The sequence below is a fragment of the Mesitornis unicolor genome, unplaced genomic scaffold (assembly GCF_000695765.1).
Source record: "Mesitornis unicolor isolate BGI_N332 unplaced genomic scaffold, ASM69576v1 scaffold3240, whole genome shotgun sequence".
Classification (NCBI taxonomy): Eukaryota; Metazoa; Chordata; class Aves; order Mesitornithiformes; family Mesitornithidae; genus Mesitornis; species Mesitornis unicolor.
Genome location: NW_010160083.1, coordinates 7,017 through 24,021, shown reverse-complemented (window position 1 = coordinate 24,021; position 17,005 = coordinate 7,017). Strand labels below are relative to the sequence as shown.

The 17,005-nt window shown below is 37.2% G+C and overlaps 1 protein-coding gene across 1 annotated transcript; it reads right to left on the bottom strand.

Moving 5' to 3' along the window:
- Positions 1 to 205: 205 nt before the first annotated feature.
- Positions 206 to 16,637, bottom strand: LOC104543947 (glutathione S-transferase C-terminal domain-containing protein-like; the record flags this gene model as incomplete). Its single annotated transcript, XM_010188670.1, has 7 exons — positions 206 to 877; positions 4,708 to 4,777; positions 9,076 to 9,106; positions 11,307 to 11,440; positions 15,729 to 15,857; positions 16,264 to 16,308; positions 16,522 to 16,637. Coding segments are annotated over 7 exons (662 nt in total), but the record flags the coding sequence as incomplete, so codon positions are not given.
- Positions 16,638 to 17,005: the final 368 nt, after the last annotated feature.

Below are 17,005 nucleotides of genomic sequence, written 5' to 3'. Positions count from 1 at the left end.
TAGTGAAGTATCCATTCACTGGCATCATCACTAGCTCTTGTTATCTGGTCAGGGGATAATTAGGGGTTTGCTTTTTTTAACTAAACACCTTTCCAAATGGCAAGTTACAGAATCCTTGCATAGTACTTATAGATAATTTTTAGGTTTTTTTAAAAAGACTGATAAGTTAGAATACATTTTTCGATATGCAGAATGATGCATAAAGTATTCTGATGAACTTTTATTAAAAATAATCTTCCTACAGTAGTATGGAATTCTTTAGCAAAGCCAAGCCACCACCTGTTGCACAGCCTTCTTCACTCACACCATAAATTTGATCTCTTCTGTTCCCCTAATGATCTACATTATTGGCTAATAACAGCTCTGCTTATGAACGCAAATGCAGTTTTGACCAGGAATGCAACTTTGAAGCAGCCAAGACAGCTTTACTAAAAAGAATCACTTTCCCTTCAGTGAGACCAACTTTTTTTTAAACCTTTACAGATGCGTATGGTACAGTCATTAAGACTGAGAAATTTCTCAGTCAGAGAACAAAAAGTTTCTTAATGAGAGACAACAAGCACGACTTGTGATGCTCTGCATGCAGTTCACTTTCTAGGACTTCTTGTGCTGCTTCCTTTTCCTAACTCAATGTGTTCAAGATGCACGATGCCTGGTTCCCAGCTATGCTTGTATCTGCTGGATGTCAGTATGCACTGAAGATTTATGTTCAGCTTCAAATCAAATGCACGTTTCACACTCTATATAGGGATGCCCACAAGCATATTGTTCTTTGGAGAACAACTCTCTGGCTCCATAGATACAACTTGGACAGAATAGCTGCGTTCTTCTGCAGCCCGTGCCCGATCCAGATCCACAAGCCCCATACACTGCTTTCCTAAAACAAGAGCAAAGGAGACCATGGAAACTCTAAAAATGCAGAAACATTATCGGATACATGCACTTCAATATCCAATGTTCGGAAAACACATCAGTAAACCATCTTAAAAATAGGTTCCAAATCTACTTAAAACACTCTCGTCATCTGTTTACTTCAAACAGACAGTCATTAATAGTTCTAAATCACATCTGTGACTTGTAACCCTCATGTAGCAAAGATCTTGAGAAGGATTATTAACTCTTTATATGTAGAGAAATGTAACAGGCACAACTATTTTTAAGTATTCTCAAAACTTACAGAAAAATCCATGCATTAATGTAAAGCCACAGAAAGCAAAAAAATACCTAGTTTGCCCTTTAGCTCTCTGAATTGCCAAATTTCTACTCCCTTTATAACCATAACTCCATAACTGTTTTCCTTCTGTACTTTAATCTAAAAATCTGAAAGTTTCTGGTTACTGAATATCAATTAAAGACTAAGATACCAAACAGCAATCCAGTGTAATTGATTTGAGACATATGAATGTAACTGCTTCTAAACAAAAATACTAAATTACTAATGAAAACTAATCATATCTCAGATTTACCTGCAAAAAAAATAGGAAAGATAAATTCAAGGGTTTTTTTCGCCTTGAAAGTTTGTATTATGATACAGCTATGCCAAGATGATGGGGCCATTTGTCTTTATGTATTTACTCATTATAATTATTATGTTCTGAAATACAGAATTGATTCGTCAGATCGTATTTTCAGCAGTTTGAAACTCTTGCAAGAAAGATTTAGCACCTCCCTGGAATGTTTTATCATTAATTGTACAGTTAAATATATTTGGGGTGTGAGATGAATGTAAGAGACAGGAGCACTCCTCCTGTTTACCATCAGGATACAAGTCTGACACTCCAAACTACCCTCTGTAAGTGCCTAACTCTCTCCCCTGAATACATACAGAGCTTGAGTTGCTGTACCATTACAAGCCATGGTATACATCTGTTAGGTGCCTGTGGAAGTGCTGGGTAGGTGGCACAATCACGCCCCTCAGTATCCTTGTGTTCAGAACATCGGGTGCACATCACACTTCAATACAGTACTCAGTCCAATCTGTTCTGTCTTTCCACAGTGAGCCAATGACCAGAAGTATTTTCTCCTTCTCAGCTCAATTCCTTAGATACAAAAGAAATTCACTACTTTGACTTCGCCAAAATTACATTTGGACTCCGTTCTGTCAGCGGCTTGGAATTTGGGAGCGGTAGTAATTGGGTAGGAGACAGTTTAGAAATACAATAATAAGGTTAGAACTTTCCAACTCAGTTCTGTATGAATTTCTGTGTTTTGGGGAGAAATGAGCAGTTTATATAACTAACCAGGACAGATCATTGTGAATTACTTCTTGTGGCACTATTCTCCTACATTTATGGTTTCACAGAAAATCTCCTTCTGCAGCTGTTTGAACAAAATGGCACATAAATGCTCCTGTCACTGACAGAATATCGTAATTATTCAAAGTGTACGCACTAAGGGGGAGCTGGGACTGTCACAACTGGGGCTGGTTCCCTGGATGCTCTCAGTATGACTGTGAGAAATACATGGAGCAGTTCTGTGATCAGACAGAATAAATCAGGTGTGCTGTAGCGATGTTCACAAAACCATTCAGTATGTCTGCACTCAGGTCCCACTGCTGCTTATAGTGGATAAAACCACGTGTCCAGTGAAAATGGGAAACAGAATTTTATTAATTTAAGAGAGACTTGCTATGTGTAGTGGAAGCCGGTTCAACTGCGTATTTTTATGTCACTCCTTTGACAAATGTGCTGTTTCACCCCTGACAGTCACAGATAGAATGCTGTACTTTAGTGCTTTAGAGGCTTACAGCTAATGACACAAAATGATTTGCCACTTCACTGAGGCTGCGTAAGATCAGTGGTAACTGGCAAAATACAGTTTACAATACAAGCCTTAAATATTCAGAAAGTAACAGAATGAGTAAGTTTGCCACCATTTGCAATAGAAAACGTGTCCACCTGTTCATGAATATTTTAATTAAATGAAATCTACAGAGTTTTCTCAATACTTGATGATGCATTGAACAAAATTAAATTAAAAAAAAAACCTTCACCATGTCTGTAACACTGATCTTATTCAATCTTCAGTTACTTGCAAGCAAAACTTGTAAGTACCCCAACAAGATTCCCACAAAAAGTTTCAGAGCTGAAACAGAACACTGAAATGTGAATGATCTTCACTGAAACAGATTAGTATTATATGGAACTTAAAGAAAAAAATAACATTCTTTAAAACAGAAAAAGCAATGGGGAAGAGAGAAGAATAAGATTTATGTTTAGCACATAAAAGTTAAATTTGAAGAAAAAAAAATCCCATTTCAGAGAACAGAAAAAAGTTGCAATCTTCCAAAAACACCTTTTGGTCCTTTTCCAATTTTCAGTCTACCTGGCAAGCTGCAGGAGACAATGTGGGTGCTACACTGGTAACTGAACACTGTCCTTTGGTTTTCTTTTTTTTTCAAATACTGTGACGATAGCAAAAAAGCCATCAAATTTCTTATAAAATAGATATTGTTATCTCAGAATCTGTGCAGTGAGTATAGGAGATATTTTGAATTCTTCAAATGAAGCTTTTTAAAAATATTATTATAATTGCTACTACTGCTTTAACATACTTTCTAAGTGTTTCTTGCAAGCCAAGGACACACTGTTATATCCTGAGAGGTCCCAGTCCTTCTGTGTTTTCTGACCTGGAAATCAGTTCTTAGCTTCAGTCAGAACATTAATACCAAATAGGATCATGCTATATACTTTTCTGAGTCAAAGAATGCTAGCATGTTGCACATAATGAAGAAATGGCTTTGTGTATTCCAAGTATTCGAAGTGTTACATATTTTGGTGTCCTTCTGAGTAATGAAATTCCCATTATCTTAATGACAGCTTCTTGCATTTCTTCTCCTCAGAAATAACTGACACCTGACCAAGAAACTAAAATCTTGGGGATCAACTTACTTTGGCCACTAATTGCACAGAAATGACTCGACAGAAGGCAGCTGCTCTTACTCAGAATGGCAATAAAGTGCAAACCTGAAACAGAACTGACTACAGAAAGGTAAAAGTTGAGTTATGCACTGCTGTAGCTGTAACATAGGTTTCCCCATGATGGGAAGGCTGGTTTACCCCAAGTAAGAGGTAAAGCCAAACTATGTTCTTAGCAAAGTCTTCAAATTATAAACATTATTCACTATTAAAAAAAAAAAAAATCCCAGAAAACCTTCTGGGCTTTTTCCTAGAATTATGACGATGATACTAATAATAAGGTGGGCCAAATAGGTTTGTATGTTCTTAAGCCTGCCTGCACCAAAGCTAGCTCAGCCTCTGCAAAGTAGCCTTCTGGTTTCCAGCTGGCATTAGATGTTTGCCCTTCTAAGGGAGTTATCACCAGCGATTCCAAGCAGGACAAAGGGTGCACACTGAGAACCACTACTACAAATAGCCTGTGGTTTTAATGTAAGATAACTGGCAATACCAGGACTTCAGTAAACTTTACAAAGCCCTCATTCTTTTCAGAGAATGGCGAGTGGAAAAAAAAAGTGAAGCAACAAAAAAAATCAATAAAATGCAAACTCTCGCATTGATAATTCTGAAAGAAGAAAAGTTTCTGTACCATGGTTCAGAATAGCAAGAGGAGAAATGAGAAGAAACACACACTTTTCAAGTTTTTCATGCAGATAGCAACTTAATGCTCTGTTGATAAATGTACTACTTCTTCCTCTATATAAGCAAGGTAAATACACATAGTGTACACAACAGCTGCAGAAATTCATACCTATTAGCCTGCGTTCAGGTGGAAGCTGAACAGCTGTCTGATCTGCAAATCTGCAAAGGATCATGTGCTCCTAGAAAAAGAAAAGAAATGTGGTCCAGTAGCATTTCTCTCTTCCAAACAAAGAAAGAAAAATCTAATTAAATATTTAAAAGTATCAAAGACACTCTCATGTTGAAGAATATGTTTCTAGAAAAATTATGTGTGCAAATCCTAATTACGATACTGCTTCAGCTTGTAAATGTGTGTGTAAATCAAATGTTTGTAACCACAACCTCATTTCTACTCAAGAGTATTTATTTCTTGCTAAAATCACTCTGTTTCTGTGCAGCAGTTGAATTGGATGCAATGTATACAAGATGGCATTCTTCAAAGTCATACTGCAGACTAACTTTGCCTTCCATTACTGGTCAGCAACGCTGCCTTCTTTAAGCACAGTCACCATGGGGCATCTCTGCACCAATAAGCAGCCAAGACAAAATTCTTAAATAGGTGATTTGAACTACTGCACATTTCTCCCAAGCAGTGATTTTGAATTTCATAAGAATCGTCTTGTGGGTCAAACTCCCTCTGCTCTGTCAAATGCATTCAGGATCAACCCAAAAGATCCTGAAGGCAAAAAATCCCTGGCTATGAATGAGAAAGTTTCCTACCTCAAAATGAGCACAATTCACATTCAAACTATCCCTGTTCCGCTTAAAAGTTTCTGCAGAGTTTCTACACCAGCTGCTGTTGATTTCTTCCTGTCTTGTCACCTAGGGGTATGGTGCAGTGGAGGGTCAGTCCCACCACCCTACTCCCAGCTTAGGTCACTCCACAAGCAGGCACAACCCCATCCCCATTTGCCTTTCAAAACCACCGCCTTTGCTCGCATAACGGTTCCTCAAAGACCAGCCAAGCCAAGGAAGGCAAGTCAGCCAGATGGTGAGAGAAAAAGCCTTGAAGGTGTAGCAGTGAAATTAACGCTCTGATGACAGCTGTGCTCTCTGGGACAGCTGCAACATTAAGTACAGAACAGAGCAAATCAGAACCATTTTGGAACTGCACAACATTCCCAAGTGTCCTATAATGTCATGGGGAGAAAACAGAAATGGACAACAAAAAGTGCTCTGCTAGGCAAAGCTCCCAGAGCTCCAGTTCTGAAAAAGGACAAGTGTCTTGCATCAAGAAGAAACCTTTTTTTTAAAAAAAAATAAAATTCTTGCCCGATATAAAATAAGGATTTTAAAGGTTTGGTTCCTGCAAGAGATGGAGAAAGCAACTTCACCTAAGGATACTTCACTTTCCTGTAGTATCCTGAAGTAAGGATATTTACTCCAGCTTTTTATTAGGGGGATATAAACATCCCAAAATCTTCATATTTCACAAAAAATCTGAATTGAAATCTCCTCTTCATATTAAATCAAGATGGCAACTGCCTCCACAGTACACTATATCCAATTCATAAATTTAATAGACACTTGACCACGAAAAAGTTTGCCCACATATTATAAAATAAAATACTATGGCTACTTGCTACTCAAATATTACTCATTTAAATAAATTTACAGTATCTTGAGACAGGGATATTTGTTCCCTAGTACAGCTCATTCACATGAAGTCTTTCAGCTCACAGCTCCATAAGAAATATGCAAGCAAAATAAGAACATGTTATAACAAGTTTAGGACTTAAAAATGTGATACTCAGTTCAAATATAGCTATTTTTGTAGTACAAAAGAGCTGAAAAACATTAAACCCAGATGTGACTACTGGAGAATGGAGGAGAACAAAAGCCACAGGCAATGTGGCTGCTGTGAGGAGAGAAGCAGCAGCTTGGGGAGGAAAAGAGGCATTCAGAGGAGAAGGAGAAGACCCAGATCAGCACAGAAGTCTGCGCCAGCCTTCCTGCACCCAACACAACCTGGCTCTTTGCAACATTAGGTTCTCAGCTCATCCACAGCCAAGGTAAGCCTCACCACTCAACTTGCAAATCTGGACTGACTCTAATGCCTTGGCTTCCTACAGAGATGATCCAAAAAGTTAAACTAGAGCCTAAGTTATGACTACATCGTTTCCTCATGACAGAGTCATTAAACTGTCACATCCTGTTGGCAGGAATAAGAAAAGCATTTCTAAAATAATGAAGATAATTAATTATAAACTGCCCAAACATTGTGTGTGCATAAACAGTTAGCTTGCTTACTAGAACACCCATGCCTTCAATTCCTATTAAGTTTTAAAAGCTGTATGTGCAAAGTTACTCAATTTTGCTTTCCAACTCTCCTATAGAGTGTCTTGACAAATAGTCTCAAAATGTATCATGGTAGAAACCTACAGCTATCATAACCTTATTCTTTGCAGCTATAAACTAATGAATTACAGCATAATGTTCTCATCAAAAAGGTTGTGGAATTGCCAGACTTCTGGATGCCTTTTTAGATCTCACTAAAATGAAAGATAAGAGAAACGAATTTAAAATGGGAACTGAAGGGGGGTGACACAGACAGCGTCTGGCTAACACATGGCAGCTTTGGCTACTAGCCAGTAACCTGTAACAATTTATTAATATGAAATACAAAAACCCATATAGCTAGCTGTATAACAAAAGTTATTTATAACTAGGATTATTTGAGGCACCAACCAGCCTAGACTGTATAGACTCTTACATTACTAAGAGCAGCATTATTTTTAGTGTTGTCCTTGACCCCTGTGCCCTTCTGCAACACAAAGAGTAAAATACTGGAACTCCTATGGTGTTGACAAAACCCGTGATTTAAACATCCATGGTTTAACAGATTAAGAAAAAAATTCACTGAGCTTTAATGAGATTATACACTCTATTCTACTAGGCATCCTTGACTTTATAACTGTTACCATCTCCCTCTGTACTGTCAACAGGTCTACTTTTAATATGATAGTAAATAAACTCTTTCTGAACTGAAACCTGAGTTCTTCATGATTATGTGTTAGAAACATACAAATGTGTTCGAAAAAAAATGTTAATCTAGGGAAAAAATAATGGCAGGTCCAAATCCACTGTGCCACTTTTACCATCTCAATCTATGGACACTTATTTCCATGTAAATTAGCAAAGTGTACACCAAAATTCTTTACTGTGAGGGTGATGAGACACTGGCACAGATTGCCCAGGGAAGTTGTGGCTGGCCCCTCCCTGGGAGTGCTCAAGGCCAGGTTGGATGAGGCTTTGGGCAGCCTGGTCTGGTGGGAGGTGTCCCTGCCCATGGCAGGGGGGTTGGACTGGATGAGCTTTAAGGTCCCTTCCAACCTAAACCATTCTGTGATTCTTTGATCACAAAGATGAGATTAGTGTATTACCAGATAATTTAAGTTCTCTATTCAAGATGGCTGAAAATTTTCTGAATTTTTTAAATGTCCTTTTACCTGAGGATCAAAAAGGATAATCTCCATTTTCGTGCTACAAATAGCATCTTTGCTATGCTCACTGTCCCAAAAGACATTTGGATATTAAAAATACCGTATCTCTCTCTCATGTTTCTATTACAAAGGATTATTCTGCATCTACAAAATTCATTTTCTATATTGTAAACATGTAGACATTCTGTATTGTCTAGGATTTGACATATAAATTTAGTTTCTATATAACCTTGCTTCTCTCAAATGGAAACATTTTATTCCCATGCCACATTAAGTGGACCTAACCTTCAAACTTCTGGTTGCTTATCACTACTGAGTTTAAACACACTAGACAAAGCTTAACAGAGCAGTACCAGTTGTCTGCTGTCCACCTCTCTGCTCTTGTCCTTTTTCACTCCTCCCTGTTATCTCCTTTCTGTCAGATCTATGTGCCTCATTGATTTTTTCTCCCACATTTCTCTCAGACAATCTCCACTGAGACCCTGGCTCTCCAGGGTAAAAAGGTATCTCTGTATTTTTTAAATAATTCTGAATAACTTTTTAAAACAATACTATATAAAATTCTTGCTGATGAGTATAAATTCTTTCCACTCACTATACCATTAGGAGAGCTCTAATGTTTATCAGAAAATAATATCTATTTTACCTAAAAAGTGACCAGACATTTCCACAGTATGAACATTGTATTTAAGAACTAAATAAATTGGTATCATGTAGCTGTTAAATGATACATGCTGAAGTATCTTAGGAATGGCTTGTTTATACATGATGATAAAAAAGTTATTTTGTGGAGAAACTAATTTTATTGTAGAAAAAAAAGCCTCAAAAGGGGGATGGTGGAGAGAAAGCAACAGAACAACATCTGCACTACTAATGAACATTTCACATAACACATGTTCCCCTTGGCATTACTTATATTTCAATTGATAAGGAGACCCAGTGAAACACAAGGAACTGCACATAACCGTCCCGCCCACCCCCAACCTTTTACATACCTTGTAGGACAAAACTTCTTTGAACTGATGACTGAAAAAAAAATTAGACCAATTCAATTAACATCTAAAAAAGCATAAGTGGAAAAAAGACGCAATAAGTACATACTTGAACACATTTAAAACAAAATAGCAATCTCTGCATCATACAGAAAGGCATTAAAAAAACCCAGAAACCATTACAGTTCCAGTTCACTGGAAAAGGAAAAGCATATTTGATGTCATTTTTTCTACTGTATTTCATACAATATAATTTATTATTTTTATTATTATTAAATTATAATTATTTATTATTCATGCAATACAATTCATAAAAATTCTCTCTTTAAATCATTATAAATGCTAGCACAGATTTACTGGTGTTTCCACATGGTCACATAAATACTTTATATTACATGTACACAGCCTCTAGACAGGCATATATTTTGTTGGTATCATGAAAGTAAGGTGTCTCTAGAGTGGAAATGACTATAGAAGACAGGCAATATGGGGGTATGAGCAGGCTATCATGCTTTATGATCACATAAAATATGGGGAAAAAAAGAAAAAGCTAACCCTAAAATGTAGCTTGAGCTAGGGTTAATATGTTTTGAACCAAATAACTTTCTACATAGGCTTACGATGATAGATTCAAAATTTTAGCAAACACAAACCCATACTTTACATTCTTGCAGCATCTACAGCAACCAAAGGTTTCTAACATATCGAGCATTTCCAGTCTTCATGATGTAAAAATGGAACTGGTCAAAAGTTGAACAGTATCCAGTCTACTTTAAAATGAAATCCAATTGGATTTAACTCCATTCACCACCACTCTCTGGGCCCTGCCACCCAGCCAGTGTTTGATCCAGCAGAGTGTAAGCTCATCCAAGCCTTGGGCAACCAGTCTGTTCATGACAGTGCTATGGGAAGCAGTATCGAAGGCTTTACTGAAGTCCAGGTAAACAACATCCACAGCCTTTCCCTCATCCACCAAGTGGGTCACCTTGTCATAGGAGATCAGGTTTGTTAAGCAGGACCTGCCTTTCATGAACCCATACTGACTGGGCCTGATGATCTCGTTGTCTCATAAATAGTGTGTAATGGAACTCAGGATGATTTGTTCCATGACACTGAGATCAGACTGACAGGTCTGTAGTTCCCTGAATCCTCCTTCCGGCCATTCTTGTAGATGGGCATCACATTTCCTAATCTCGAGTCCACTGAGACCTCCCTGGTTAGCCAGGACTGCTGGTAAATTATGAAGAGCGGCTTGGTGAGCACATCAGCACTCTCAGGTGTAACCCACCTGGCCCCCTAGACTTGGGTATGCCTAGTGGGTGCAGCAGGTCACTAACCATTTCCTCTCGGATCACGGTGGCCTCATGCTGTTCCTCATCCCTGTCTTCCAGCTCAAGGGGCTGGGTACCCAGCAAACATCCAGTCCTGCTATTAAAGACTGAGGCAAAGAAGGCATTAGGTACCTCAAGCCTTTTCCTCATCCTTAGTCAGTGTGTTTCACCCTGCATCCAATAAAGAAGGAAGATTCTCCCTAGTCCTGATTAAATCTGATTCACCTTGGACACCCAAAATGCAAAGCTCAGCTTTACAAAAAAAACCACAAAACAAACCAACCCACAACCCTCTTCTTCTATCCAGTTCTGCTTCGAAAAGTTGATAGCCTCTTATCTTCTGCCACTTTATGCTTACCTTTTACAATTTATTTATATCAAAGGCATTAAAATTCTTAAGCCTAAGACATATAGTATCTCCAACATGACAGATCTGAAGAAGACAAAATATCTATGTAGTCCATTGAAAAAGTATTAAAAATATGAACTGAAATACAGGAGATCTTGACTACTTGGGAATAAATCAGAAGTTTCACAAGCAGTAAACTGTGGTATAAAGCAGATCCATTTCTTGCTTACATCGTTCTCCAACATTAAAATGTCAATTTCCCTTCTTACAGTAATTTTCATGAGTTTTCTATTAACTTTATGATTTCAAGGTAAAAGGTCTGCATATTACATAGATTCCCAGATACTGTATGTACTGTCTTGATAATAAAAAGTCTTCTGAACTATGAACAGATAAATCCACCAAAAAAATAACCCAGGAATTACCAATCTGTCTTCCCTTTTCAAGGTGGGAGACACTTGCAATGATCTTCAATTGATTAATTCTGTACTTTAATTATTTTCTTCCTTCATTTAAGTAGATACCTAAAGCTTATCTTGTTAGCTTTAGTTTACCTTCGTGGATATTTAAACTTCACTGTGTTTTGAACGAAGCCGTAACAACAAGGGGAGATGACAAAGGCTGCCCGTGCCTTGATGCAGTGTTCGATCACCATGTCTGTGGCCACACCACATGCATGCAGAGCCACCTAGAGTGTTAAAAAAAAACAACCAAAGAAACAAGTAAATTCTTTATAGCAACATACAATCTTGTTGCACTATTCTTCTGGTTGACTGGATTACTTAAATATATGAGGAAGTTTCTGCAATGAGAGCTGTTATGCCAAAGGCCTGGCACTTAATTCCTCAGTTTTTCATTCCTCTACTTCGTATCTACGCTGAGGAAAATTTATGGCCTATTCCATTAACAAGGGAACAATCAACACTGAACAAGTGTCACTCACCAAAAGCACTCAAAACATAGGTGTGCTGCATTGTGATATCAAATAAATTAAAAATGACGGTCCAGAAAAACATTAAAAGAAAATCTGTTGTGGTGATTAGTCAAAAAGTTTTTGTCAAGCAAAAAGGACTTAGAAATACAAAGAAACATTTCAAAACTGGATTTCAACTTAGCAGTAAGAGAAGTAACAGATATACCTGGCACATTTAAAGGACAACGCTTGAGCATAAATTTTGATCATTTGATTGTAAGGTATTGAGTAAAACCTTTAGAAAACAAATGTCTGGGGAGGGGAGGAAACCATCAGATATAACTTGCCCTCCTTTTTTGTTTTTTGTCCTTATTATTTTCTTTCTTTTTCTTAGCGATGGGCTCTTAAACTAAAACTAGAAAGCCATTCAATCACAACAGCTACCTACAAGCATTGATGTGTGTCTGGGCAACGTACAAGTTGTAACCACGTAACTTCATACTTTCCTATAGAAAAGCAAGTTATTGCTGTACTCAATATATTGCAAGGAAAGGCAAGCAGCTCTCTCCTATCAATACCTGTGATACCAAATGGGCCAGAAAAATGGAGGCATTACTTTCTCTGCCTTCTTCTCTGTACTCAAAGAGTAGGCCAGGTGCATACACATTGCTCTATGTTTTCATTAAACTAAGGATATTTTTGAGGCATATTCTAATTTTATGCAGCAGTGCAAACTGCATTGTTTCCTTTGCTTTTTGTTCATTGTGAATTTAGAAAAAACGTTTAAAACCACACAGCTCAGATTTCAGGGTTCAAAGTTGTTTTTCCAGGTACAGCAATTGGAAGATAAGAACTGGGCTTTCAGATACAGATTAAAACAAAGACTTTTTTGTTTGCAGACTGCTTGATGTAAACTCAGCTGAGCAGATCATTAATCATCAGCTGAACTGTAACTGCATACAGATGGTAAATATTCTCGTCTCATGCAGAACACTAAAAATTAGCAAGAAAATAATTTCACAATGGAAGTTTTCTGCTTATATGAATTTAACAACAAAAATAAAACTACTTTAACATCAGAAATAGATTCTTAATATCACAGCTATTAGATTAGCATGGAATATAATTATAGTTGTTGCCTCATCTATCCCTGCAGAAAGCAAAGACCTCTGCTTTGCTTGGATGTTTGTAAAAGAGACCTTAAAACAGCAGCAGATAAAACCAGTAGTCCTGCTGAGCCTGTATGAACTTTTACACCAACTGCTATCTTCTTTGGGTTTCTCAGAATCAATTTAGTTAAATGAAAAATCACAAATAAAATTCAAGACAAAGCTTTCTCAGAATATCTTATATATTGAATTCATTATCTGAAACGAAATGGAAAGTGAGGACTAATGCAGATGAAACATTTGGTTCACAAATCCATATGGCTGTAGACAAAGGAAAACAAAAAGGCCCCTGAAGAGAGCAATGGAGCTGATGCTGTGCCAGAGCACTGCCCTGTATTACTCCTCTGATGCTGCAACTCCCTGGAAAAGCCTAGTGTAGACAGAAAAGTGAAGAGAAAAGAATGTTTCATGAAATCTCAGGTTCACTTTAGTGATCCTGAAAGGAAAAGAACTCAACACACTTGAAAATACACTTCCCCCCAACCAAACCTTACACATTTTCAACTTGTTCTCACTAATGAGCTGAGATGCTATGAGTACTATGTAAGTACCAAAAAACAACTAAGGTCTCAAAGACTCCTCTAAGTGTTGGCATGTAAGTGAACACTGCATGCAAGTATTTTTGGAAGCTTTCACCCTTTAGACTGAAATCCTTCATTGTGGTGGGTGGTTGTACTACAACATGTAGTAATATCACAATGTACCAGTAAGTTTGATTCTCAAACAGGTTGTTTCAGAACTCTGATCTGCATTACCCCAACAATTCATAAGAGCAGAAATTCTATGTGGAGCAAAAGTGAAGTAGTCAATACTTTTTTTTTAACTTGCTTTTGAACTCCTGGCAGACAACAGGCATGAAAATAGCTAAGTAATGCAGATTTGATGTCAAGGTAACTAAAATGCATATAAACATGTTTTACACCAATGCCAAAAGCAGAGAGATGAAGACTTCTGTCACACTCATTTTGCTATACCTTTTTACATTTCAAGTTCTATAACCAGTAAAATTCTTGTCATCATGTACACTTTCCATATTCCACTATGTTGTTTTACTGAAAATGGTGAAGTCATGCAATGAGTGAATAGCTTTACAAGCCTCAGAAGATGGGTTTAGAAATGATGCATTGCTGATCTTTGTACATATCTATGTATTATGGTATTAAATTGTCATTTTGCATCAGACCAGTGTTCATGACATAATGATATAAAAGCAGCTCAACTTTACATTATTTACCTTCAAACACACCAAAGACTTGTGCCACTGGTCAACAAACCAGCCAGCTCCTGTCTTAAACGTGTGTGCATAGGAAAGTTAATCCCCAGTTAATGAGCTAATTCTGAAGAGTGAATCACAGTACAATACAAACTAATTCCGAAGCTGAGATTGATACAGGTCTTCCAAAAAGGAAAAGCTCCAGGTTTGCCTGTTGAACAGACTACAGAATCAAGTCAAAGAAAAAGGCCTAGAAATTAAGAATTTCCAAGTGAACTGTTTTGACATACACTTCGTTATTTTCCTTGTCACAAAAGGGAGAACGTAACACTCTTTTATTAAATAAAATCTCCACAGTGATATTTAACTTAGCATTAACCTTAAAAATAGACTCCAAAAAATGAAGACAAACTCCAACAATGACAAAGTTGCAGATTGATTTCAATGATGAACTATTACACATTTCACGCACAGAATTAAGTAAATTATGCATGAGATCCTGATTTTTTTAAGTAGATATCTAGTTCACCCACTGAGATTTATATGACAATGTAGCACAGAAAATAAAGCTAGAGAATTGAAAATGTACACTTAGAAGGACTGGGCTAAAATAATTTATTCTCTCCTCCTTCTCCTGCACTATATTTCTTTTTCTTTATTAAATAAACCAACCAAATAGTTGAACAGCACTGTTCATGTGCCATAAAACTTCAACATTTAACATCCTAATCTACAGCCAAAATAAACCCTTGGATGAATGGTTTAAAGAACAGTCAGACTCACACTGAAAGCTTGGGGCTTGCTGCAGAAGTTCATATTCTCTTAACAGAACATAAAACTGGAAGACTGGAATCTTTGCAAAGTTACAGAACACTATGCCTTACTCTTCACTAGGGCTGCAGAATTCTGGAGAGGACATTCGTGTCATTTACTTTCAGAGTCTAACACAGATGCTTTGAAACAGTATTCAAATCACCAACTTTGCTCCTGCAGAACTCAGATTCCTGCTTTGGTCTGCTCATGTACAGTTAACCAGGAGTCGAATACCACCTCGTGTCTGCAGCAGGAGTGCTCAGCATAGGTCCCACAGAATTGAGAAATTATACTGCCTTTATAAATAAAGCTTGAGTATACTTTACATAATGAATACACATGTATATCATTAGTATAACATCCTCTCTGTCATGATGGCTCCTTCTCAGTTTTGCATCCTGCAGTCTTCAGTTGCTTGGTTTATCTTGAAATGCTTTTACTGTCTTCTAAACACCTCTGATCTCACTTTACTGTACTCAGGCTTAATTTGAGCAACAGCAGTCTTCTCATTTTCAAGACCTTCTCCAGAGTATATCTATTAATGAAACACTGACTTTAAAGTAACATGATTAAATCAAAAATCTACCTCACTTTTTCTTCCAACATGGTCAGGCAACACTCCTGTTTTTGTATTTGACTGGAGCAGATACTTCTTTCTTCACTAATGTAACATACAAGCGATGCCAATTTGCAACAAATAATAAATACAAAACAAATTTACTACAGATTAATCTAACAAAGGTGCTTCTAAGAGCATCAAAAACACTTGTCTGTAAGGACATACAGAATTTTATTTTCTCAGATTTTTTTTTTAAGAATAATTAACCAGACACTGAAGTTCTGAAATGGAAAAGCTATAATCACTTACCCCAATGTTAAAAGTCCCTTTAAAATAGTCCAAATTTGCTTGAATGAACCAAATGTTGTTTAAGCCTAGTTCATCACTTCTGTCTTTAGCACGGATCAAGGACAATTCCTTATTTTCTATGAGCACCACCTAGATTTCATACATAGCAGAAAGTAAGGCAAAATAATACCACAAAATCAAAGTACAACACTACTACAAGCACAAAACTTCGTAGTTTAGTTGAGAAAACCTCTAAATCATTTGTGGCAGAGCCTGAGATCTCCAAAATGATTAGCTGGAAATCCAGCAACAATGGAAGGCATTTGATACTTGCCAATATTGATCTGCTTACTAAATATTTTATATTTTCCTATAAATTTTGTTTTCTCAGGAAGTACTGCACACATTTGAGATCATGTTAAAAAATTGCATGTTTCAAATATAAGTCCTCTGCTTAGACAACTGTGTCTTCATATTGATTCTCCCTGCATGCACACTTTTTTAAGATGAATATGAGAGACCAAAAGCTCGTACTCATTTTCTATTTAGAAATTACCTGACATGACGGCATCATGTGAGCAAGAACAATTCCAACGTGTCCCTGTGAAAACCAAAAACAAACAACAAAACCTGAGTCACTTTTCAGTGTTCTCTGTTGTTGACTCATAACATGACAAGCGTCTCCTAACCAGTGACAGAACCTTTGAAAGCAGCTAATATTTCAGTATTTGTACTTTGCTTTGTGGCAGCAACCACCTAAAACTGCAGGCAAAAGCTGAAGAAACTGCACCATGTAAACAAAAATATACATTACCCCTCCACTGCAAAAATCCACAATCACATCTCCAGGCTTAGCAAGCTTTGCCACCACTGCTACCAAATTATTTAATTGCTGCTGCTTCCTCAGAGCCCGGTCTCCAGACATCTTTCCTGGGGATGACAGAAAATACCTAAGTAGTGATCAGCAGTTCTCAACATCGATAATTTTAAATGGGTAACAGCAAAGCATTGCATATGAAATTTATAGCTGAGACTAAAAACTGGCTCTAACACTTGGGCATCCAAATCCACTTTGACCTAAATTCATAAATATTTGGTTGAGCTTTCTCTATACCTTTAGCATATTCAAAAAGTTACTTTCCAGTTGTTGCTGTTAATGCATCCTTAGGAACAGAGATGTATAAACAAAATATACAGTAATCAAGATGGTTTAAGCTCTAGCCTGGGTATATTCCAAACCTGTGAATCATGCCCAGACACAGAGCTCAAACCCATTCACAGTAACGTTGCCAAAATCA